The sequence below is a fragment of the Pyrus communis genome, chromosome 13 (genome assembly GCF_041283825.1).
Source record: "Pyrus communis isolate YQ-2024b chromosome 13, ASM4128382v1, whole genome shotgun sequence".
NCBI lineage: Eukaryota > Viridiplantae > Streptophyta > Magnoliopsida > Rosales > Rosaceae > Pyrus > Pyrus communis.
This window is the reverse complement of record NC_142577.1, coordinates 14,064,199-14,089,480: the sequence shown is the minus strand read 5'-3', so window position 1 is coordinate 14,089,480 and position 25,282 is coordinate 14,064,199. Positions and strand designations below refer to the sequence as shown.

The 25,282-nt window shown below is 37.1% G+C and overlaps 2 protein-coding genes across 10 annotated transcripts; one reads left to right on the top strand and one right to left on the bottom strand.

Annotated features, from left to right (window-relative positions):
* The first annotated feature begins 207 nt into the window (after positions 1-207).
* LOC137737498 (uncharacterized) lies at positions 208-5,671 on the top strand. Of its 9 annotated transcripts, none has more exons than XR_015955146.1 (10): positions 208-572; positions 973-1,065; positions 1,218-1,285; positions 1,599-1,671; positions 2,300-2,412; positions 2,514-2,618; positions 3,323-3,422; positions 4,087-4,159; positions 4,963-5,275; positions 5,423-5,671. XR_015955146.1 is itself a non-coding variant. In XM_088683226.1 (10 exons), the coding sequence occupies exons 2-10, from the start codon at positions 982-984 to the stop codon at positions 4,606-4,608; spliced, it is 741 nt and encodes a 246-aa protein (XP_088539352.1). In that variant the 5' UTR covers positions 208-572; positions 973-981; the 3' UTR covers positions 4,609-4,623. The 9 variants fall into 9 exon arrangements, 5 of the variants coding, with proteins under 5 accessions (XP_088539352.1, XP_088539354.1, XP_088539355.1 ...); XM_088683226.1 differs by lacking the exons at positions 4,963-5,275; positions 5,423-5,671 and adding exons at positions 1,411-1,461; positions 4,535-4,623; XM_088683228.1 differs by lacking the exons at positions 4,963-5,275; positions 5,423-5,671 and adding exons at positions 1,411-1,461; positions 4,656-4,693 and having other exon boundaries at positions 209-572.
* Positions 5,672-23,473: 17,802 nt separating this feature from the next.
* On the bottom strand, positions 23,474-24,888 carry LOC137737979 (putative WRKY transcription factor 11). Its single transcript, XM_068477572.2, has 3 exons — positions 24,251-24,888; positions 24,015-24,140; positions 23,474-23,911 (listed from the first exon to the last, which is right to left on the bottom strand). The coding sequence occupies exons 1-3, from the start codon at positions 24,796-24,798 to the stop codon at positions 23,740-23,742; spliced, it is 846 nt and encodes a 281-aa protein (XP_068333673.2). The 5' UTR covers positions 24,799-24,888; the 3' UTR covers positions 23,474-23,739.
* Between the last annotated feature and the right edge of the window lie 394 nt (positions 24,889-25,282).

Here is a 25,282-nt window from a genome sequence, read left to right as displayed (position 1 = left end):
TTTCAAAGAGACTGATTTCACGACTCAAACTCGTGACCTTTTGGTCACAAAAAAACAATTTTCTGTTGCGCCAAAACTCACTCTCTTGCAATTAACCATTTATTTTAGAATTGGGCTCCACTCATGCAAGATAAATAAATTTCATGGTTAATTAACTAAATAGATAGGTTCGATAAAAAAAAGAAAAAAAAGAAAAGAAAACTAAATAGATAGGATCTAGGCAAAATATAACAAAAATCGAGTTGTAGGGATTGTGGCGAATTTGAATCTGAGTTCGAGTAGGAAAAGTGACATAAAAGTCGAGTTTCGTGTGGTAGAAACTTTTTCATTTCCTATTCTTCTCCTTCAACCTCCATCAATCTTTGGTCTGCAATCGAAGAAGAAAACACCAGAGAAACTGACCCCCTTCATCTCCTCGGCTGATTCGCAACCTGTTCGCAGGCAATCATCAAATTCGAATAAATCCCATTTTCGGAATCAAAATCCAGTAAACAAAGAGAACCCAATTCCTGATTTTAGCTGCGGGAGACTGACGAACGATTCAATTGGAATTTGTTTGGGCGAATTAAAAGGTTAGACTTTGAACACTTTCTATTTATTCTTTACAATTGGGTATTGGAATTTTGAATGGGTTGGGATTGGATGTATGATGTGTTTAGTTTTGTACAGCTTGAAATGTTCCTATTGTTTTTGTTCATGTAACTCTGGTTCATTGTTCATTGTGGGATGAGATTTGGGATCCATTTCTTTGTTTCGGTTTTCGCATATCGAAGTTTCGAGAGCTATTCGATAAGAGTCAGGCCTGTTCAGGGTCAGGTTTTATAACTCAAACCATTTCCAATAGCTGTTTGATAATAGGACGTTTAGATAAAAAAAACAAAGCATAGAGATCATTTACTAAAACGTGAAGGTTTCATGGGTGTTGGTTGAGTGTTGAATCGTTTGTTGTTTTATGTTTGTTCAATGGTGTAGGATTTTGGGATGAGAATCAGTAAAACAGAGGTGAATTTGAAGAGGCTGCTTGCGGCTGCGCCTCAGCAACAGAACCAGGCAAAACTTGTACATGTATGTTGTTATTAGAATTATAGGTTACAAAGTTTTATCCATTTGCAGGTAATTGCTTTGTGCCAACCATTTCCGGTTTCTCGGCATGATATTTACAGTTCTAGGTTTTTTTTGTTTTTTTTGTGTTTTGACTAAGTACTGCTACTTTGCAGTATGTTGCTACTTTACGAGAACTGGTAGAACAACTCGCTGAAGAGAGAACTCCTGAAGGCTTACCAAGGTCAGTATGTGTTTTATTTTCTCCCTTGATTTACTTTTGTTTAACGATTATTTGTTCAATAGTTTGATGCATGTTCCAATATGCTTCCTTTCTTTTACCTTACAAACTGTTACATATTTTGTTAGGTATGATGGAAATATTGATTCACATTCCAAACACTATTTTCTTGATACTGGGTACTAATGGTAGCTACACAGATCAACATTTTCATCTTCTCTATTTCTATGTATTTTCTTGATACTGTGCCCTACTTAAGAGTTTGCAACATTCTTAGTTTACTAATTGATATCATTATCTTCAATTTTATACCCAGAGTTTCAAAGGCTGTTTTAAGTGACTATTCAGAGAAGATTGAAGCCATTGCTTCCAAATTAGCTGCTTCACCAGTGCGTGCATATGATCTAGAAAGCATACACGTTGCCTTTTGTTGAAGTGTTGGTTTTATGCACTTTAAACCAGTTACATCTGCAAAATGTGTACTTTAATTTACAATGTTCTGTGAATTTCTAAGATTCAAATCAATTTTACTAATGGTAGATTTAGTTTGAAGGCCGGGAAATTATAACGATAAAGTATGAGAAACAAAATATTGTTAGGCTGAAACAAATTTCTTGGGAGATTGGTTGACATGACAAGTAACATATTACTGGTTTTTTTTCTCAGCTGTGATGGATGGTTGGACAGCTTTTAGTTCTTATGCGGGGAACAATTTCTAGAGATAGTTTATAGTTCAAGTGCTCACGCCATTTCATGCTACATGTAATTTGTTGTGTCAGTTCATGGCATCTCAAGAGTGAATCTCTAATATATGGATAATGTTCTATTGCTAGATATCTGACATGGTATATCGAATATTGTGAATCTGGCATAGTATACCTGATTAACAGTTTGGCAAGCAAATATTTCTTTAGAATGTAATGTATTGTTTGTTTTTTAGTCGAAGAATGTAATGTATATATGTGCAATATATGGAGTTCCTTGCTCCTAACTGTGATTTCTTTCGCCAATTCCCAGCCTGATATTCAAACGCCCGAAGAGCCCCTTGCAAGAATTTCTGTCAAAGCAAACTCTTCTGATACTGGAGACAATCAGATTCCCCCTTCTCCAGGTTTGAGAAGGAGATTTGTGTAAGTGAATGATAGTTGGGATCACTATGGTTTCAGCTCCTTCTTAGTGATATTTTGTCTGCAATAACTTGTTTTATTTTAACTATGTTTTTGTTAAACAGGCCTAGCTCAAGTACTGAAGATGGAACTTGTGAGACTGCTGGTGTTGATTCTTCAGGGCCTGTCAAACTGGATGCTGCAGCCCAAGCACACATTGAAAAGCATAGGTATATTCACAGTATCTCAAATTTTTTCTATTAAACTGGAGTCATGAGACTGGATGAAATTGAAAACGGGAGTTCTAGGATGTCAGTCGTTAATTAACACAGCGATGCAGTTATATGTGTTTTCAATATGAAGTTACTTTTGTTCTAGTAAAAATAGAAGTTGATTTTTGCTTAAAAAAATGCATATGGTTTTTGTAAAAATAGAAAGGACACGGATGCTCACTTGGGACATCATATAAATTTAGAACAATAGTCAGGCAACTTTGGGATGTGTTCCTTCATTCTGTACAATTTCTAGCTTTACTTTGATGGTAACTAAGGCAAGACGCTACCCGAAGATAAATCTTGGCCTACAGACCCCAGCCTCTCTGTTATTCAGAGTGCTTAAGGAACTAGGAGGACCATACCCTAGTCCATGGCCAACCCATGTCTTTCCTGCCATCTGCAGCGATTCTAAGATCCCTCTGCATGTTTGTACACCATTGCCAACAGATGGTGGCTCGAATAACGTGACCTTGAACCAGATAACCTTACATCAGAGTAGATACAGTTACTATTAGAGAGGAAATTTGCTCAATCCCAAGTCAATTGATGTCCATAAAGTAGAACACACACAATTCAGCTGTTAAGACTTTCAAATGTTAATTATTTTCCTTTCCACATTATGTTTTCGATTCTTATAAACTTTTCTCTCTTGTTTACAGAAAGCTTCAAGAGGATTTGACGGATGAAATGGTTGGATTGGCGAGGCAGCTCAAAGAGAGTAGTCTCATGATGAGTCACTCCCTGGAAAACACTGAAAAAGTAAGTACCCTGAAATATCTATTGCAGGATGTTGTAATGTCTATAGAGTCAATACTTTTTGGATTTAGCTGGCTGTGGTTTGATTTGTTTAGGGCGACACTGAAGGGAAGTTTTGGTGAATATTGCTTTGGATTTAGAGGGTGTGAGATTAGGAGAAATTCTTGAAAAGGAAAATGTTAAACAAAGAAACGAATGTTGGGACTCTAATGAGTTCCTAAGAGACGGGCTAAAAAAATAAAAATAAAAAAAAATAAAAAAAATCTGCCGAGGAATTTAAGTGGTAACAGGAGAACTGCTTTAATTTTTGTCGAGAAATAGTTTACAGTAAAGGGGTTTGGGGAGGCTTGCAATAGGAAAAGAAGGATACGCTGCTGAGTATCTTTGATAGGATCTCTGAAAAATTTGGAACACAATATGTATTCCTATATAAGCTGTTGACTATGCTAGTCATGATTGTAATAGAACGTACGTTGTCACAAGCGAAAACCCTTTTATCATCAGATATATGACGATCATCGGAAAATGTTCCCAGCAATAATGCAACATCGATTGTTGCATAAAAAACTTTTATCTATTTACTCTTTGGTGTGTCTTAGATGTAAATGGAGTGCTGATGGAATGACATGTATTTTGATCTCATAAATTAGTTATGGCTTGTGTGTAGATACTTGATTCTACAGAGAAGGCTGTTGAAAGTAGCTTGGCAAGCACTGGTCACGCCACTACACGGGCAGCAGGTATATACTCGAAGACGTCCAAGACTACTTGTTTCACATGGCTTCTGATGTTTGTCATGACATGTGTATTTATCATGGTGGTTCTTTTAATTCGCGTCACTTAAGGGTGTGTTGTGTTAGGAAGACTCATCTTTTGTCCCATAATTTCTAGGAAACTTTAACGAAAAGCTCCTGATACTGTTCACTTTAACGAAAAACCACATTTTTACACAAAAAAATCAATCCTGGTACTATTCACTTTACCTTTTATTTTGTCCTCATCATTAAAACTCAAAAAATTTCAAGTTATTTTCATTAATTTTCCTTAATTTCTATGTATATTTTGCAATGTTGAACAGCGACAGTCTACGAATTATGATGGATATAATTTCTCAGAGCATCGAAATGTTGTTCGATCACTAGAAATGGACAAGGAATGGATTCAAAAGTTAATGATACTGCAACGCTAGTTATCGAAACATTTCAAGGGACTGCAATTGAACTTTCATTGGTGCAGGTCCTGCTACTTATAGCAATTAGAATGAGCAAATATTGACTTACTACTGCAACTGTATTTATGTGGCCTAGATCTTTATTAGGGGGGGCTTTGTCTTCTCAAGCCACGTCTCGCACTCTCCAAGATGCATCAATGTACGGAAAATATGAGCAATGAATGACTTGTTATGGACGTGCATATACCGACATTAACGAGGTGGAGAAACGTTTTAATATATTCAATATATTCAAGGAAAACGTGGGGTCTATAGAATCTTCCAATAGGGATGCAAGCAAACCTTACAAGTTGAGCGTCAATCAATTTGCAGACCTTACAAATGAAGAATTCAAGGCCTCGAGAAATGGATTCATGGGGCACGAATGTTCCACAAAAACTACTTTCAAATACGAAAAGGGATGTGCTATTCATATAAATTTTTACTTCCTACACATTCCTGTTAATTTTTATTCTTTGATATCTTTCAATTCATCTGATCTGATGATCGAAAATTAAAAAGGTGTGGTGAAAAGTAAAAAAAGGGTGTGGATAACACATCCCATATGAAAATGCTACAACAGCGCCAACTGTAGATTGGAGAAAGAAAGGAGTTGTGACACCAATCAAGGATCAAGGCCAATGTGGTAATCAATTTTATTTGTAGACAATCTTGGAGCTTAACCAAATGGTTTCTTGTACTCCAAATACGAATCTATGTCCGTTAAATTAACCACTATTTAATTTATACTACAAAAACAAGATGATAGTTAATTGTAATAAAATGCTTGCAGGATGTTGGACTTTTTCAGCAGTGGCAGCCATGGAAGGAATTACTAAGCTTACAACTGGTAAATTAATGGCTTTGTCCAAGCAAGAGTTTGTCGACTGCCACACAAGCGGTGTGGAACAAGGCTGTGAGGGTGGTTCTAGCCCTATTATTTTATTATTTGTATGGACGAAAAGTCGGCTGAATGCTTGTGTGTATCCTATCGAGATTTGTGGAGCGAGGATTACTTTATACATGCAAAGGATTTCTGAAAGGAATATGATTCTCTCTTCCTCCTAGTCTTCCTTTCCTTCTCTTTCTTCGTATTTGAATGGTTACGGTTAAGTTACGTTAACGTTTTGTATTAATTTTTTAATAACTAAAAGAAGAAAAAAAGCAATTTGTGAGAAGAGGGGAGAGAAGAGGATGAGAATAGGAAGAGAAATAATCTTATTCCTTTTTGAAATGTTTTATAAATGAGATCGATTGACTTTTTGATCACATACATCATATTATTGGCACTCACACAAGCTTCATAGCTTATCCTTCTTTTCCCGATACACCATTTCCATGGTGTAGATGGCATTTTTGTAGTTTGGCATGTTTTGATAGGTACAAGGTGTCTTTAGCAGTAGTGATGGAGATTGAGCGCTTGGAGTGACTAGGTTCACCTTGTACCTTACAGTTACTTTGCAGACTTGTGTGTTGTATATAAGTGGAAGAGACCCCACCAGTATGTAAATTATATGTTAACTGCTATGTTGTATAAGTTGTACAATTACGTTCTAACGTCACGTGCTGATCTTGGACGTAGCTTGGGATCAGGGTGTGACAAGTTGAGTATAGAGAAATGGCTAAGGGACTTATAAAGTTATTTGGTTTAGAAGACTACTTACAGAACTTGGATTTGCTTGTAAGTTTGTGATGAATCTAGTTCAACATAATCGTACCAAACATGTTGAGCTAGAAAGATAATTTATTAAGGAGATCAATTGGCGGATACCTTGACAAATATAGTTTGGGTAAATCTCATTCGGCAAGTTGGGTAGTAGCGACATCTATGCACCATCTTGAGGGATGTTGATAATGTCAGCTCACTTGTAGGCTGTTGATTAATTGTTATTATCACTGTTCTAAAAATCCCCGCCTAGCGCTGCTTAAGTGCTAGGCGGCTGGCTGTAGCCTCGATTAGTCTCTAGGCGTTTGAAAATTAAGAAAGTGCACCTAGACCCACTTAGGCGTCTGCCTAGCCCGCCTAAACCCACCTAGGTCTTGACTCTCACTTAGGCAGAAAATCGATAACCTTCATTTTGCATTTTAATTTTTCAATAAGATGTAAGAGACTTGTTGAATACTTTGATGAATACTCATTATATGCTTATTTCCCATGATTTTAATATGGTCTAATATTTTATAATATATATATATCTCATTTTATTTTTGTAATTTATGTATACCAACATAATTATATATGTTTTTTAAGCATAAATAGACACTTATTTATACAATATATAATAAACTTACTTAAATCCACCTAGTCCGCTTAGGCCCTCACCTAGTCCTCGCTTGGGCGCCTAGGCGCTAGGCGCTAGGCCTCAGCCCGTCGCCCGACTAGCTTCTAGCGTCTTTTAGAACATTGGTTATTATTATAATTTGATGATATGTTTCCTATTTAAATTTCTTTCATATTGTAATTAAAATTAGAATACGGAACATGTTGGAACCAAAGTTTTGCACCATTGTAGGTGGTTGAATTGTGCAAATTCGGCCACCTACAAACAAGAGCAAACAACTACGAATAACCTTGGGTACCAACCAAAGGCTCTTCGACGGTCAAATCAATATAAATATGATATAAAACTCAAGCAATGGGCTATTAAGCAAAGTATGCGTATGAAACCACTACCAGAGATATGCCCTAGATGAGGGTATTTAAACTAGTCGGGAGAGAGTTCTTTTAGGATAATGATATCCATATTAAACCGAGAGAATTCCAAAGGATATCTAGCAAAGATATTGTTTTCTTGTAGGGTTGTAGGAATCTCCAAGATTATAGGAAACCAATCTGGTCCCCAGTTGGATCAAGTTTCCGTACCTTGAAGAGCAAGCATGGTCAATCTCAGCAAGGTCAAGGGACCTCGCTTACTATCAATAGAATGTGTGGCATCGTTTGTCCCCATTTAGGTAGCTTAGACCGATCAGACTCTTTGAGTCTGTGACTATTCCCCAGGTATTTGTAATCTGATCCGCCTTATTCCGTCCTAGTAAAATTCCTGGTCCCACAAGACACAAACACATTTCGCTAAGCAAACCCTAATCTCTCTTTAGACTCATTTGGAATTGCTTATTTAAAAATAACTTTTGCTGTGAAACACATTTCAGTAAAATCTCTTCTGTTCTTATAACATTGAAATTTTTAATAAAAATGCAAGTACTCTCAAAAAATGCATTTGAAGTACTTTTTAAAAGAAGTTCACAACATGTGCTTTTTCTAGAAAGAACTTCCTACTTTGTATGCTAAACATAATCAGGATTGTACTCTATATATTTATCTCCTAAAAAAGAAAAGAATTATATCATAAAATTCCACATAAACCTAATTTTAGCATCTCAGGCTTAATTGTAGAAGAAAAGTTGCTCAAAATTTCAAAATCGTATGAAAGGAGAGGTAAAAAAAACTAAAGGGAGAATGGTCTTCAATCCAAAAATACACAAAATAAAAAATTGTAGCCAATCGTAATTGAAATACAACATAAACATTTGCCATTTACAGCGATTTGTATTGTTGCTAATAACAATTGGGTTGCAAATAAAAGGATGAAGAGAAGAGATCATGTGTTGGAGAATTACAATCCGAAAATACAAAAATAATAAATAAAAGAAATATTTTCTCTTCCAAGAAGAACGCACTTCATATAATGTTAATTTCAAAAACTACGTACTAATCGAGCATAAATATCACAACCTTAACTGGTTCTGATCTTTTTGGCAGGAGTATTTGTACCAGTGATAACCATAAACAGTGATTCGAGATCGTCTGGAACCTTAAAAAAGCATTGTGATTGTGAAGGCCATAACCTCCTAAAATTTCTTCTGGCAGCTTGGCGAGGTTTCTTGGGTGGTGGTGGACACACTAATGGTGGTTGCTTCGCCATCACGTGAGCAGCAGGTGACTTGGGTGTGTGGCATTCTTCTTCATGTTCCAAATGCAAAAGCTCCTCCGCTGCCGCTTCCTCGTCCTCCTCCTCCTCCTCCTCCTTTGTGTTGTTTAAAGCTCGTGGAATAGGAATGACAACTCGCACTGGAGTTATTGGCTTGAATTGGTCTTCTGATATTTCAAGACCCATTTTTTCTTGGGACTTGGGAGTTAGAAAAGTTTTCTTGGCTGAAGCAATTAAGCTTGCTAGGTCGTGTAAATTAATAAATTGTCGCCAGAAAGGGAAAAAGAAGGCGTGCTGAGGAAATCGAGAGGGTGTTATGATGGAGGGTGCTGAAGGAGAGGCAGATATCAGCATGAGAGAGAGAGAGAGAGATGCGATGTGATTGAGGGTATATACACCACTACACACTAATATGTAAACAAGACTGCAGATGGGAATGATGAAAAAGTAGCAACCGAAAGTGTTGGAAGAGTGCGATGCAAGACAAGGAAATATTAAAGAAATAATAAATATTGGAGTGTTTTTCTTCCCACCCAGCAAATTTTGAACTTCTCATTTCGCCCCTCAGGTTGAAGCCTAAACCTAAACAAAAAAACAATATCAGATAAATATGCAGAACTGTCCACTGATACCCCAACTACTTCCTACCTGCGCCTCCTGCAGAACACTCTCTCTCCATAAACGAAATCGGACAATGTTTTAAATCAGTCATGCAACACCAAGAAAGTCAACGTGTGGCGTGGTGCAATTGTTTGGGACACCGTCACATTGCCCTTGATGTTTATCTCTCTCCTCAACGGCTCTCTATGTCAACATCTCGAAGAGCGAAAGAAAGAGAAATGGAGAAGGACAGTTACAAGGGACGGGGAGGCGGTGAAAAAGGAGATGGGGTTGTCGGGGTAGCTGCCAACATAACAGCTCCAACACTTTGCTTTTTCCTCTCTCTCTGGTCTTTGGTTTTTGTTCAAAGGGCAAACTGGGAACACTACAAAATTTGTTGGGTGGAAATTACTTTGCTGGGTTAGAATACAGGAGCACTCGTCAACTAATTGTGATCCAGTGGGTGAGTGAGTGACAAGACTTCCACTCATCGCTCATGAATATCATGACATTTTAAGTTTTTGCTTTTTTATGTCTCAACCATGTTGGCCTGCATGTTTAATTTTCACACTACAACTTTACTTTCAAGTTGTTTGTCGCTGCTGCACCTCATAAGTAGCACGTAGATTTAATGTTTTACACCAATTGGCCATACTAATGGTAATTCTTAGAAAACAAATTAAATTAAGTACACCATTGTTCATGTATGTATTATATTACACGTTAGTGATTTATTTTACAAAGTTTGAGAAGGAGAAGTTCTTTTCGTCCCATGTGTGGATAAGTGTTTTACCACTAGAATATACAGACTAACAATTAAGTACAATAGATTAATTTGTTCTATGAAAATAAGTCCATGAAAGTGTTTACTGATTTTATACTTATCCTTGTGTTAAGAATTTGATCTTGTGCAATGGTGATGAACAGTTTGCTTAAGATCTAAAACTAATAGTAATATTAAGCTGCAGACTGCAGTGACAGGCAAAGTCTACTGAAGTCACATGATCCACTCTTTATTGGATTGTATAATACGGTAAAGGCAAAAATAACAAACTGTGCGGCATCACATTCACATGTCCGTGCTGCTTGCTGCAGATCAAGCGCATGCATATATATATATATATATACATATATATATATATTCATATGAAATATTCTACTATGAATCCGAGTATAAGATACTTTGAGCTTTTCGACTATTACATGATCTTGATTTTGGCATCTTTAATTAAAGATATGGTTAAAACAACCTCAAGTATTCGATAGTTTGGATCACCATAAAATCTTGTCAAAACGTTGCTTAATCAAGAAATGAAAATGGAATTTGAAAACTGGCGAAGAAAAATCAAGTAGAGACTGTATGGGGAACATTAGAAATTCAGGAACAACAATAGTCATCCATATTTCTTTTTTCTTTTTTTAATAAAAAGGTTGTTTCCATAGTTCATGTTAGACCAACCTTGGATTCGGCTCATAATAAACGAGGCTATTATCAGTTGGTCCGCAATTGATCGGTTTATTGAGTGCCGGAACTGCAGGAAAAATTAAAACTTTGGTGTGGCCCAAGTTCCTAACTTAGTTCTGGATCATGCTGAAAGACACAACAAAGTCACTTAAATTTGACGTGCTCAGGTTTCATTGTCCACCAAGTTAAGGATTAAAAAGCGAAAACTGAAGATTGTAAAAGAATTGGAAAAAAAAAAAAAACACATGGACAACCCAGTCGGCATACGCACCACCTCGCTTGTCGGCGTCGCCCAACTTTTGCTGTTGAAAATTATAGTTTACTAGGAGCAGAAAAGATGTGAAAAAGCCGTGGAACTGAAGTAGTTATTCGTTTACTGTTAAACAAGAAATATATGTGCAAAAGGACCAAATTTTCAAAAAAACATAAAACAACATCGCACGATAACATACTCCAAACAAATGGGATACTCCTAAGAAATAGCTAAATAGTCCTAAAGAACATGACTTCCATAAAATATTTGCTCATAAACTCATTAGTTTTTAATTAATAAAAATAGTTCCTATAAACAACACGCACAACCCCCCACCCCCAGGGATGCTCTTAAATTCATGATCTTAAGACAATCAGGTCAGAGAAAACTCCAATTTCTTGCTCATCAAAAATCTTCATCCAACAATATCCTTTAAAGAACAAACTTGTGGCAATTTCATCAGCTTCACAAACACATACTATATGAGCTTAAATTTGTCCAAATTTCACTTATTTGGGTCTAAAGCCAAATTATGGCAATTTTAGGGTTATTGTGCAATTAGGCTAAATGAAAATCAAGATATATTGAGTTGCATTAGGTGGCACACGTTTTGGGCCGTGAATTTGGAGGAGGTGGAAATTGCTCAGCAAGTGGCTCTTTAGTTCCTTATAAAGGATGCAAAGGCAAAGGGAATAGGAAACTCAAATAATCAAACAAATATCTCTCTAGAAAACAAACAAATGCACCCTTTTCATTTCAAAGCTTTATTCTATTTTGCAAGCTCAGCTCCTTTTATTTCAAAGCTTTATTCAATATGGTAAGCTCATTCATTTCTTTCAATCAAAGTCAAAACCCTCTGTCAATTCATCATAGCTTTGTTATCTTTACAAGTATTCCTCTTTAAATCTCTCTTCTAATAGCTAAAAGCATTTCAATACATTATCTCTCTTTGGAGTATTATTGTCATTTCAATGCAAGCTTGATTCAACATACATATTGTGATTGTGATCGATCTATCTACATAAGGAACTTAAGTTGAGCATGTCCTACTCAATGACACAATCTCTTGGTTAGAAGTCAATTAAGTGCAATCCCCCATCACTAAAATCCCATCTGGTAGTGGTAACTAGTAGTAGCACACTTACAATCTCCAAATTCCTTTTGTAGTTCAAAGTTCCTTTCCTTCTTGTTCATTTTACTCAATCTTCAAAAGCTCTGCTGCATTGCTTATAGTATTGATTTCCTGTATTAGAACTTACTTTCCAAACACTCTCCTTACTTGCAAGAACTTGCCCGATTGGCATTGGTACTTGCCTGACAGGCACTGGAGCTTGCGCAACTGGCATCGGAGCTTGCCCGATTAGGTTTATACTTTGCCCCGAATATTGTATTTTCCATTTCTGTTCGAGTTATCACCCTTTTTATGCAAGTTATTATTTGTTGACAAACATTTAATAAGCATCTAACTATCCTTTATTTCCTGTTTTTCCTTTCTGTCATTATTTGCATTATTTTAAGTCTTTATATTTACTTGATAGTTGCAAACTAAGTTAGACTCAGCTCTAATTAGTTTGTGGCTGCCTTTTGGCATAAACACAAAGAAATTATTAAGTTCTTGGGGACAAGGCATAGAAAATAACTTAACATAGATTAAGCCCCTCTATGACCTTGTCTTTTGATTTGAAGCTCAATTTACTTGTGGCTCAAGCAAACAACTTAATAAACAACATACAATCAATCAATTTGTTGGTCTGAGCCAATAGTGGCACACTTGAAAACAACAAACTCCTTTAAGATAGCCTAAAGGCTTGGTCAAGGCTTCCTAAAGGCACCCTTAAACTGACATTGTTTTCACCATAGTCGCAGGGGGAAATATGGTGCCAACACATGCAACTTCAGTGTCTTGATTAATATATACGTTAGCAATTTCGTCTTCACTAATGTAATGAATCTTGGAACAACTTCATTAAAATGTTAGAACTGAATTTTTGGACAACTTGATAATTATTATTAGCCTTGCATCATATATAAATTTAATTCAGAAAGCGATAATCATCATTTGTCAAATTGAATTTTAGAAATCCACGATCCATATAGGCTTTAGTTCAATTTATAAATCGATAAAAACAGCTTTCAAGTTCAATTAGCATTATCCTAGACCTTTTATTATCCAGCCTCAATAGGCAAAATCCAAATCTTAACAAAACACAAATGTGTGCATATTTCCATTTATGCATTCTAGAATGCCAACTGCGCTTAGTTTTGCGCCAAATCTTTTGTTGTTTTTAAGTACTCCATGTCTTTTCTTAGAGTCTTTTTCCAAATCTTTCTAGGTCTTCCTCTGCCCCTTTTGCTCTAAACCACTGTCTCATAATCGTATCTTCTAATCTGAGCATCAGTAGGTATTCGGTTCACATGTTCAAACCACCTTAACCGGCTTTCTCTTATCTTCAATTGTAGCTACTCTTACTTTACCTCGAATATGTTTGTTCTTAATCTTGTTCTTTTTCATATACTCACAAATCCAACAAAGAATTCCCATCTTCACTGCACTCATTTTTTAGCATGTGCTGATGCTTGACCACCCATCATTATGTACTATAAAGCACTGCTAGCCTTAATTCTGTCCTATAAAATTTTCCCTTAAGCTTTAGTGGCATACGGTGATTGCGCATGTCACACCCTGATTTCGAGATACGTCCAGAATTGACATGTGACGTCATCACGTACATGTTCGATTATCATGCCTCGCTCTTGAGACATGACAAAAAATAAACTTACAGATCAATAGCGTAGTAACTATTCCTTTTATTTCATAGCTGTATCTAACCTCTATGTTAGATTGCCTACGTGCCCTAAGAAGGGGATAGAGCCATTTGTAGTTCACACTTTGATAAACTCTGACATTTCTCATGGAATTCCTAGCACAAAAATATAAAACTCTAGATAACTCCTGACGTAAGTGTAAGTGATGCACCCATATGTCATTCCATCCTTCACATACTTCCCAATGATTCCAATAAAGAAACCGCAATTAGTAATATTTCAATGGACCAAGGATGCACACAATTTAACATTTAACCATGTTAATCAATCAATAAGATCAACCATCACTTCACTAATCGTAATAAAGACAACCACCATAAGGCTTGCCATAATTCTCTACCAAGATTCTAAAGTAACATCATTGTAACCCTAAATTACAAACACAAGCATAACCTTGAGCAATATCTACTCACAAGAATCTAGGACTCTGAACTAACTCAACGAAACTAGTTAGGAAGAGGGATTTCAAACCACTCAATTGAGTCTAACGAAGATAAGGTTTCAGCCCAATCAATGGAACAAAATATGAATAAGGATTTCAGACCACTCAATGGAATCCAACTAAGATAGGGTTCCAGATCATTAATGAAACCGATTTGGGAAAGAGATTCCGAACCACTCCACGAAATCCAATGAAAATAAGGTTCTAGACCACTCAACGGAACCCAATTCTAGAGTGTATATGGTCCTCATATGCGGATTAATTAGACGAAACCGTAAGTATCCATTCGATAGCGTGGTCCCCAAATGCAGATTAACCAGGCAAGACCACCTATGGATCTAATGTGACCAAATAAGCAGTGACCCCCCGTGGGGATTAAACATGCGGAGTCACCCCTGAAATGCGTATGGTCCCCCAATGCAGATTAACCAGGCAGAACCATAAACATGTATCTAATAGTGTGGTTCCCCAATGTGGATTAATCAGGCAGAACCATCTATGGACATAATGTGATTAAGTAGGCAATGACCCACCAATGAGGATTAACCAAACGAAGTCACTCCAAGAATGCATCTAGCCCCACAATGCAGATTGATCAAGCAGAACCATGGGCATACACATAATAGAATAGTCCCCCCAAGTGGATTAACTAGGCGGGACCATCCATGTACCACATTGCTAGATAGTGCAATTACATCAATACACGATATATGTTATACGACACACATCAGTTCACCATGAATCACAATTGCAAGCACACACATACCTAACCAACCAATATTTAGTCCCACAGACATACCAGTTATACAAAATAATTCTAATATGGTCACTAACTTATCTCTTCATACCAGTAGTTGCACATGTCATTAATTGATCTAAATGTCCAATAAACACTAAATCCTAGGAAGGCACGCAAATCGAGATGCATATCCCTTAGGATGACTTACTACTAAGATAAGCCCATAGGCTCTATATGGTCTCTATTAATGCTAATTTTAATATTTAATAATCATTCGAAACATATTGACCAAAAGTCAATTATCGGTTAACATGATCAATGTTAGGTTAACAACCCTACGTAATCCAATCTGAAAGGTCTGCCCTCGGATTTTTGATCTGTAAATTTCTAAGGTCCTCAATAATACACACAACAACATAGTATAATTTCAAGACGATCCAACGGTCAGATCGTCGTCTACTACCAAGGTCGACTGGCCATGAATTACAAAACTAGGTTCACAAGGTTGAATGTCGTCAAACATTGTCAAAAATAGATTCAAGGCATTCAAATTAGCTAAAGGGAACAAAGTGGGTCATCAACCCATGGGCCACTGCATGTAGTGGTCTGTGGCCACAACCTCGCCCGAATTCGACCAATATCAAATCGAGACAAATTACACCACAATGAAGCTCACATCGAGGGAAGAAAATGTTATACATCTGCTAGAGTCCATATTTGGACGGAAAATAGTGAAAACCACCTAAGAAGGCACGGGCAGGGCCGGCCCTGAGGGTAGCCCAAGTAGGCGCCCGCTTAGGGCCCCCACTTCGGAAGGGCCCCCAAAATGTTTTTTATATCATGTAATTAACATGTAAATACAAAAAAAAAAAAAAAAAAAAAAAAAAAAAAAAAAAGTAAGAAATATCATAATTCATTTGTTAGTGCAATGGAAATGTTGGCTTCAATTTTCTTTTGGGGTGTTGAGTTCGAAACATGAAATTGTCTTTCAGTCACTAGATTTTTCTTGTTTTTCAAATTTACTTCCAATACATCTGTCCAAATGCATATAAAGTTATAAAACTCAAGTCTCTTTGCAATCTTTTTTTTTCAACTTCTCATTCTCTCCATTTCTATCGAATGTTTAAACCAACTTCCTATTCTCTCTATTTCTATTGAATGTTTAAACCAACTATCATATGGTCTTAAAGATTGTACTTTAAGGTAATCAAAACTTTGAATTTATATATTTCTTTTCAATAACTTTTTATTCAATGGATTATTTTAATATTCAATTCGTTAGTGTGATGTTGATTTTAAAAGAAAAAAAACACAAGAGAAACAATTGGCGTTGAATTTATTATACTCGTCAATCAAGTTTTATTGTTATTTACTCTCTTGATTATCAAGTTTTATTGTTCTTCACTCTCAATCTTAGATTGTTGACTACAAACAATTAGTATATTTGTGTCTAAAAACGTGAATCATGTAATGTTTAAATAATGTTTGTATGTTTATCTTCTTTTCATATTAATTTTTAATGATATTTGATGTGAAAATAGAACTTTTTATGTATTTAGCCAATTCTTTTTTATATAAATCAATAGACAAAGAACTAGAGATTAGAGAATTTTAGGGCCCCACTTCGAAGGCTCGCCTAGGGCCCCCAAATTCTTAGGGCTGGCCCTGGGCGCGGGTGGACAGTAAACTTGCAGAGCAACCATGACACCGTCGCTGCATGAACGTCCCATCCAAGATTGAGGTTTTGCCTTAGGCGTCGAGGGCTTCTCAAGGGTTGTGGTTGTCGCCAGCATTATCAACAAGAACAACGAGATCGCTGTTCATCAAATCCTCCAACTTTTCCCTCGTCGATCCACCTCGTACTGCTGTCGATCACTGGGCTTTACTCGAGGTGAGGAGAGGAGTCGACCATGGGTGGTGGCCAAGATCGATGTTGCCTTAATTTGCCAAAATCAACGTTAAACATGGGTCACGTCGCCGGTCGGGTCAGTCAATGCTGGTCGATTTTCCTTAAATAGATTATGTCCAGACTTGGGTTGGGTTGATATATATAGAGGGACCAAATTATCATTTGCCACCGCCTTTGCTCACTTATTTCTCCTTCGTTATAACTTCATTTCATGAATGATTTTTGCCTACGTGGTTGTGAGATCGAACTCTATCCAAATACTCAAGGTGAGGAGAGGAGTCGACCATGGGCGGTGGCCAAGTTCGATGCTGCCTCAATTTGCTGAAATCAACGTAAAACACGGGTTGCATCACCAGTCAAGTCAGTGAACGCGGGTTGACCTTCCTTAAATAGAAGATCATGCCCATACTTGGGTTGGGCTGCCATAAATGGAGGGACCAAACTATCATTTGCCACCGTCCTTGCTCACTTATTTCTCCTTCGTTATAACTTCATTTCGCGAATGGCTTTTGCCTACGTGCTTGTGGGATTGAACTCTATCTGAAAATATTAAGAGTGACCCTGAAAGGTCTATGAATTTTTAATGACTAATTACCAAAAAACAAACTTTAACTAACCAACCAGAAGTCCACAAACTAACGAAAAATAAAATTAATAATAATAATTTCTCGAAAATACATAATATGAAAAATTAAATAATGAAACATGGGAACAAGATTTTATAGCACAAACATTCGATGCAATTTTCTACTTCATCCATCTAGCTTGTATTCTATGGTTGAGATCTTCATCTAATTCTCCGTTCTTTTGCAAGATAGATCCAACATAGCGAAAACTTTCGCTCTTTTGATACCACATGAGAGTTATTATAATCACTAATGAAAAATCATGAGAGTTTTTATTAAAGGCTCTAATACCACATGTAAGACTAATAAAAAAACATAAGTTAACAAATTAAGCTCATGAACCATAATCATACAAGTATCAAAACTGTAGAAGCAGTCGAAGAACAAGCTTAATAACCAAACTGACTTACAGAAGCAGTCGAAGAAGAAGCTATAGCAAACCTCAATATAATGCATCTTTTCATGTAGAGATCGACAATGATGAAGCCATCAGTCTTCTATATCAAATCTTCTCCTCTCTGAAAAAACCTTAATGCTCAAATCAACAATATGCATTTTATTTAATATAGAATGTATGTTTTGCAAGAGCAAAGACCTAGTATATATACATGTTCAACCCATTTGTCTCTCCTATTAGGATCTAAGTGGAACACTGACAAGAAATCCTTATTCAGCAATGAGTACATAAACTAGGATGGAAATTGTGTTTCAATGCCTGGTAACGTTTGAAAGAATTCAAAACCTCCGTCTATTATACTTCTCTGCACTTAGTTGGCTTTGAAAATACATTCTCATACTTGTATTCTAATAGTTGTTTGCTAATAACACAATGTTCGCATACATTAGAAGGAAGAATAATAAGATTTGTCAACATTTTGTTCAGATATAGTCTTCTACAAATTGAGATTCAACTGGCCATAGCAAAAGAGCCAAAGTCATGTTGGATCATTCACCTTGGAAATTAGGCAAGTGTAGATGCTTTTGACTCGCAGCAGATTGCACCTTTTTCGCTGGATCATAAACTCGACGAGCACCCTCTTGGATAGTAATCACAATTTCATTCTCTTGTAGCTAACACAAACTTAACAGATTGCTTTTTAAGTCATGAACATAACTCACAGTAGTACGAGATGCTCCATTTAAATGGGAAAAAAAGTTACTTATACTACCACTTATACGATTATTTTCAAGAAAAACTAATGAAAATGACTTGAAAACTTTGAGTTTTAATGAAAAGGATAAAAATGTGTTGTAAGTGAATAGTACCAAGATTGATTTTTTAGAGTAAAAATGTGGTTTTTCGTTAAAGTGAACAGTACGGGGAGCTTTTCATTAAAGTTCCCTTATTTTCAGCTTAGTTGTGTCCATATAACAAATGTTTGTTTTAAATTCCTCCTCTTTCACATGGAACTCCACGAAAACTTAAATATATGTTTTAAGGCTACGGTGCATCAAAAAAGTTTTTGATTAACGTTGTGACTTAAAAGATAAGAACTGAGTCCCAAACTTTGGTGCATTGGAGAGGTTTTTACCAAGTTTGTCATAAATGTCGTAAGATCATAATTAATAAGGGAATGCACGTTAAGAACCTTCTCATTTTAAGATTCCCAACCCTGCTTCTCATCCTACGCGATGATTTGAATAGCTAAAATGGAACCAAGTTTAAAAATGTTGATCCATCTTACATTCATCCAATAAAACTTAACAACCATCATGTTATCCAGTCAAACAATGAAATATTGACAACAATTATTGGACTGCTGAAAGATTTCTAATTTGATTAATTTTCTATAGAGTTAATCTTTGGACGATTTCTGCTACTCAGTACTACAGTTTGGTGGTATTTCTCTTCGCTATCAAATTAGGCCATCCATTATATGACTTAGCCGAACTCCCCCTTCTTAGGTTCGAATCTCATAGATGAATTCGATACCAAATTAGACTGCCCATTGTATAGTTTAGCCGAACTCCCCCTCATTCTAGTGTAAAAATATCAATGTATTAAAAAAAAATAAAAAAAAATCTTTGAACGATTTCTTTAAAAAGTGAACTAGATAATAAATAATTCTAATTATGGTGCAACATAAGTGATACTCACCTAAGATTCTCGTTTTGAAGACTTGTGACGACCAACTCTATCTCCAAGTCATAGGATTTTATTCAGCAAGATATAATGGCCCAAATTATTTTACATTTTAAAATATCTTATTTACACTTCTTTTTAATTTGAACCCATTTTATATTGAGAACCCACGTTTCTTTCTCTCCCATGTTCTTTTCTTTCACAGTCCTCCTAACTCCTAACATGTCAGAATTCCTTGACAGCTTCATGGCCTATAAATCAACTCCCAACAAAATCATCTTAAGCACTTTATTTCTCATACAGCGTTGAATATTCTTTCCGAAATTCATTTATCCAAGTGGATTTAATAGGCCATGATTTAAAATACAGATGCACTGTTACTGCAAGAAAACCAGTTGATCAAAATAAAATAAAATCAAATAAGCCGTACAAATTCATGTGTTCTGCAATTTAGGACAAATTTAAAAAAAATAAAAAATAAAAGTAATCAGAGACTGAAGAAATTTTTGTGAATCAAACAAAAGAACGAATAAAATTGGCATCGCACAACCTTCTATTACAAAAAGAGGAAAAACATTGACGAAGATGGCAGTAGGAGAGATTTGAGAGGGTAAAAGAAAAATAGGTTGGGTTTTTATCACAAATGGTCTGAAATTCACCATCATCGATAAGATGGTCTCTAAAATTGAAAATCAATTAATGTAGTCCCTGAAAATAAGTGTTGCAAATCAATGTGGTCATTCCATCATAATTATATTAAAAATTTCATTAAGTGTTGATATAACACATAAATGAGTCTTATAAGTCATTTTTTCTCACAAATGATCCTTTAAATGACATGCGACATCAAAATGATCCCTGAATTGACATGCGACATAAAAAATAGTTCTCGAAATTGAAAAGTGATCAATGTAGTCCCGCAAGCAAGTGTCCCAAATCAACGTAGTATTTCCGTCACAATTCTGTCAAAAAATTTGTTATATGCTGATGTGAAACATAAATTGAGCTCAAAAGTCTACTTTAAATTTAAAAAATTACAAATAGGTTTAATAATTTAATAGTTAATAAAAAGTTGTGAACCCAAAAACCTAGTTCTGCAATGACCTCCGATCCCAGTCCACATTCCTTTACCTCATTCGCTGTCTATTCTCTAAAAAAAATTCTCAATACACTCATTTTTACACACTTTGACACCCTTCATCGAATTGAACCTGGATCAAGATCACCTTTGGTGACGGCTTGGCTGATTGGCAATGACTTTTGGGACATCACCATTAACATTTAGGCGATCAACATCCTCACAACCTTAATCTTGGAGAGCTTGTTGGACGCTTCCCTACTGGTCTGGTAACTCAAAGAACAACGTGGTATGCCTTGAGATAATGAGGTTATAACTAAGGTGCGTCTATTATTGGTTGAAAACAATTTCCAAACCCCCTTTTAGGCCTTGGTTAAGCCTTGTGCCTTTGCGAATTTATGGAAATGATTTTTCCTCGGAGTAGGTCCTACTATATGATTAAAAAAATTTAATTGTGTAAAAAGGTATTTAGATAGCTTTTTTAATAAATTATTAAACCCACATGAGCACATAACAAAAAAATGTACATATCTGTGGCGGAAGGATCGTATTGATTTGTGACACGTATTTTCAAGGACTACATTCATTGATTTTCAATTTTAGGGACCATCTTGATGGTGTGGGTCAATTTCAGAGATTATTTGTGATAAATACTCAAACAGGTTCCACAAAATGGGTCAAATTAAGAGTGATAAATAGAGTGTTTTAAGTTGTGAAAGAATTTGAGCCTCTAGATCTCATTTAATAAAATTCCATGGTTGATATAGAGTTGGTACTCACAAGTCCTTAAAATGAGGACTTTATGTGAGCACCACTAGGTGCAACACTAAAGGCAAAAGAAGAGTAAAAAAAAAAAAAACAGTAATGCTATCCATACGTCTATTTTTACTTTTGACACACCTCACATAATTTTTGGTCACTGGATCGAAAGAATTGAAGAAGATCAATAATAAAAAATTAATAAATGTGCATAGGAAGTAAAATTGAGTTTGTAAATATTATTTTAAAAGAAAAAAAAAATTCAAGTAAGGTACGACTAATAAGATCCATAGTAGGGCACGGGCCGGGCCGGGCAGAAAATTGGAGGGACCGGACCAGACCCGCTGGAAAATACAACGGGCCGGGCTGGGGCGGGTTTGGCTATTTTGAAACTGAGAACCAGACCTAACCTGGCCCGTATAAAATGGGCCGGTTCCTACGGGTCCAATGGGTACCCTTTTGTTTTTTTTTTTTTTTTTTTTCTCTCTCTCTAATTTTCAGTATCCCACCCAGATTCCTAGTCGAAGAGTCGTCGAAGACAAATCAAAAAACTGGATCCATCAGTAACAACGACCTGGAATTATTCATGAACAACAAAATAAGTAGACTAAATCTAAAAGTATATATCCGCGGGATTATGAATCGCATGCATTTAAATCAGAAAACCTCAAAAATTAAGCAGAAAAAGAAGAAGAAAATCAACGATTAAGTAGTTAAAATAGCCCTACATGTTTCTTGTCCAATTTTTCCTTGCTTTAACAAATTAACCTGCAACTCCCAAATATAACTATCAGTCTCATCCCCTCAAAATTCCCAGAACAGTCGCACTAGCCCTATAAACCCCAGCCAAGCCTCCACCAACCACCACAAACACTCAGCCCAACCGTACCACCACCCCAAAAATTGAGTACCTCGTGAATGACGACGGTGAGGTTGGTGGTGTTGGCAATGATGTTTTTGGTCGTGCGCTCGTCCAATTCGACTTTGAGGAAGAGCTTGAGGTTCTTCTCCTTCTCGGAGGAGAGTCGTACTTCCCGGGCATGGCTGAACACAGGAAAGGAATCTGAAGACCGACGGACCCCCGACGACCGGAGGCGTTGAGATCTAGGTTTTGGAGGCTGGAAATGGTTGTTGAAACAAAGAATTTGAGGTAGAGATTAAGGTCAAGATCGAGGTCGAGGTAGAGATCAAGGTTGAGATCAAGGTCGAGGTCGAGATTGAGGTCGAGAGGAGTCGGGGACTCGAAAGGAGTGGGGACTCGGGATGACTCTGGAGTCTGGATCAGGAGAATTTGATGTAACCCATGTAGCAATGTTAGAAATAAACAGTGGAGATTTAATCACCCTATAATCAACGGTGGAAAAGGTTCGGGCCGGGGGCCCATTTTCTTTGAAATTTGTACTCGCCCCGCCCCGCCCCGTTTTGAATTTACAATATATGTACTTGCCCTGTACCCACCTCGAATTGGCATTACCGCCCCTACCTGCGGGTCCAGGACCTGTTTGCCCATCCCTAATCCATAGCATCTCCAACTCTTATCTTAAATTATATATTTTTTGATAAAAATCAAGTTAAAACAGTGAAGGACTAGATACTTGGGAGGGAGGCAGATTGTCTGCCCTCCCATTTGGGTGCCCTTATTATCCCTTTTTATTTTATATGGTCACGGTTAAATCATGTCAACATTTTATATTAATTTTTTAATAGAGATAATAAGATAAAAATAATAAAAATATTAAATATTGACGTAATTTAATCGTGACCGTATAAATAGAAGGAAATTAAAAAGGGGCAGACAATCTGCCTCCACTTGAGAGAACCTAAAAGAGTCGCATCTATATCATATCATTCATGTCATTGACATATTAAACGCCAGACAAGTCACAACTACGATCTCAGAAGTCAACGAACACAACCAATCCGCATTTGCTGGCATGGCCCCCACCCCGGATAACTGAATAGTCTAAATTGACTCTCAGCATAAAACGACATCAAAACTAAGAAAAAAACAGAAAAAAGATTATTCTGATGCGCGCCCTTTTTGACTATTTCCACACGCAACCAAGATTTCAACCAAAGAATCCAATGCTCCGTCCACCAACACAATTAATTTCGTATATTAAAAAAAAAGTAAATTAATAAAAAATTTGAATAAATTCAATAACTCATCAAAAGTATATATTCCATTTTCCATCTCTCTTTCGCCCTTCTTTTCTTCCATAATTTACATCATATACCCCTCCGTTTCCATTACACCGTATGTCATTTTTGTAATTCAGCATCATTTTCTTTTGACTTGTGAAATAGCGCTAAGTCCACATGCTGTGTACTTGTCCACTGTCACGGCGTGCCTTCAACGGTGACGATCGGGAATCAAACTGTGGACCCCGCGTCACTCTATTCAGGAAGACTGGAAAACAGGGTCCACATTAGCGGCTGTGAGGGAAGGGTAAGGGTGCGGGTGACGGTGCTCAGCTTCGTAGGTAACGACGAGCATCTTGGGGTCGTCCTGTGCTCTCTCCACGTGTTTCCTTGCTGGACACCCTCTCACTGTACTGCACCTATAATACCCTCTGCAAACCAATTAATTTATGAGCTTCATAGAAAAACAACATTCAGATCTGTGTTTGACTTTGAAAAGATGTGCGGTTGAGATTTAAAGAAGAATAATCATACCTCGGGTAAGGTGAGCCCTTGATCGGCTTTTGACCATACTTTCTCCAGGCGAACTCGTCCGCAGGTATATCGGCGGTTTTCGAGCTAATTGCCGGCACTCTAATCGTCCTCTTCACCTTACACTTCCTACAAATAATTAAAATAAATATTAATTTAATACAAAATCTTCAAACAAAAATGCTAAAATCAATACCTTCTTTTCTTGTTCAAAAAAAAGAAAAGAAAAGAAAAAGTACCTTCTTTTAGAACAATGGCAGTGGCCCGACGACGACGACGTTTTAGCGGGTTCGCCCTCGTGACACCGTTTCCGGTGAGACTGTGGAAGGGGCGGTTTTCCAGCGGAGAAAGCCGGAGGCGTAGGCACAGAAATCGATGAGAAGGGTTTACCGTTGGAAACGCTGCCGTCTCCGATTGTGTTTGAGGAAAAAAACGACGACGTAGTGGAGACCGGCGGGGACACAGTAGTGGAGTTGTCCTTGTCCGATTTTGGGGTTTGAAAAGCAGCCAAAGTCGTCTGAGGTTTCGGATGGACCGAATCTGAAGCTGGTTTGGCCGGTCCGCGGCGGAACCGGGCGTGACCGGTCCGGTTCAAGACGGAGATTAGGTGCTTGAACTTGGTGACGGTGAAGTCGGTGATTTCCCGGCAATCGAGTGGAGTGTGGGACGGGGTTTGATTGGACAGGGTGCGGATGAGGTGCTGCATGCTTTGCAGGCCGGCGGAGGCAGCTTCTTGCACGGCAGTCCGATCGTCCATCTTGGAGAAGCCAACTAGATCTATAGCCATCGGAGCTGGCTTTTGCTTTGAGAATACAGAGAGACTTGGGAGGGAGGATTGATGGAGTTATGAATTGGGAGAGTTTGAGGGAAGGGAGGGGGTTGGGGTTGGGGGTTAAAAAAGAAACGAAAAGATGGTGTAAAAGTCAAAGGATGGGATCCAAGGGTGGAGATTTTTGTATGGGACATGATGACACGAAGACAAAACAAGTCTGAGGGGGGTTGGTGATGGGTCCCACGTGAGGCAAAAGAGGAGAAAGAGGGTTCCGTCTTGTAACGCACTGACTTTTTGGCTTTAATTATTGACCAATGGACGGGGCATTCTGAGTTGCGTACGTTGACTATATAATCTACTCAAATCAACCAAATAAAGAATAATCATGTTGTATGATCTGCTTTTCCTTTCAAGATCTCATCATATCATATACGATATGCTTGCAAGCTCCAAGTTGCAACTAATTAAATACGATATTTTCCTATGTTATATTTTTCTT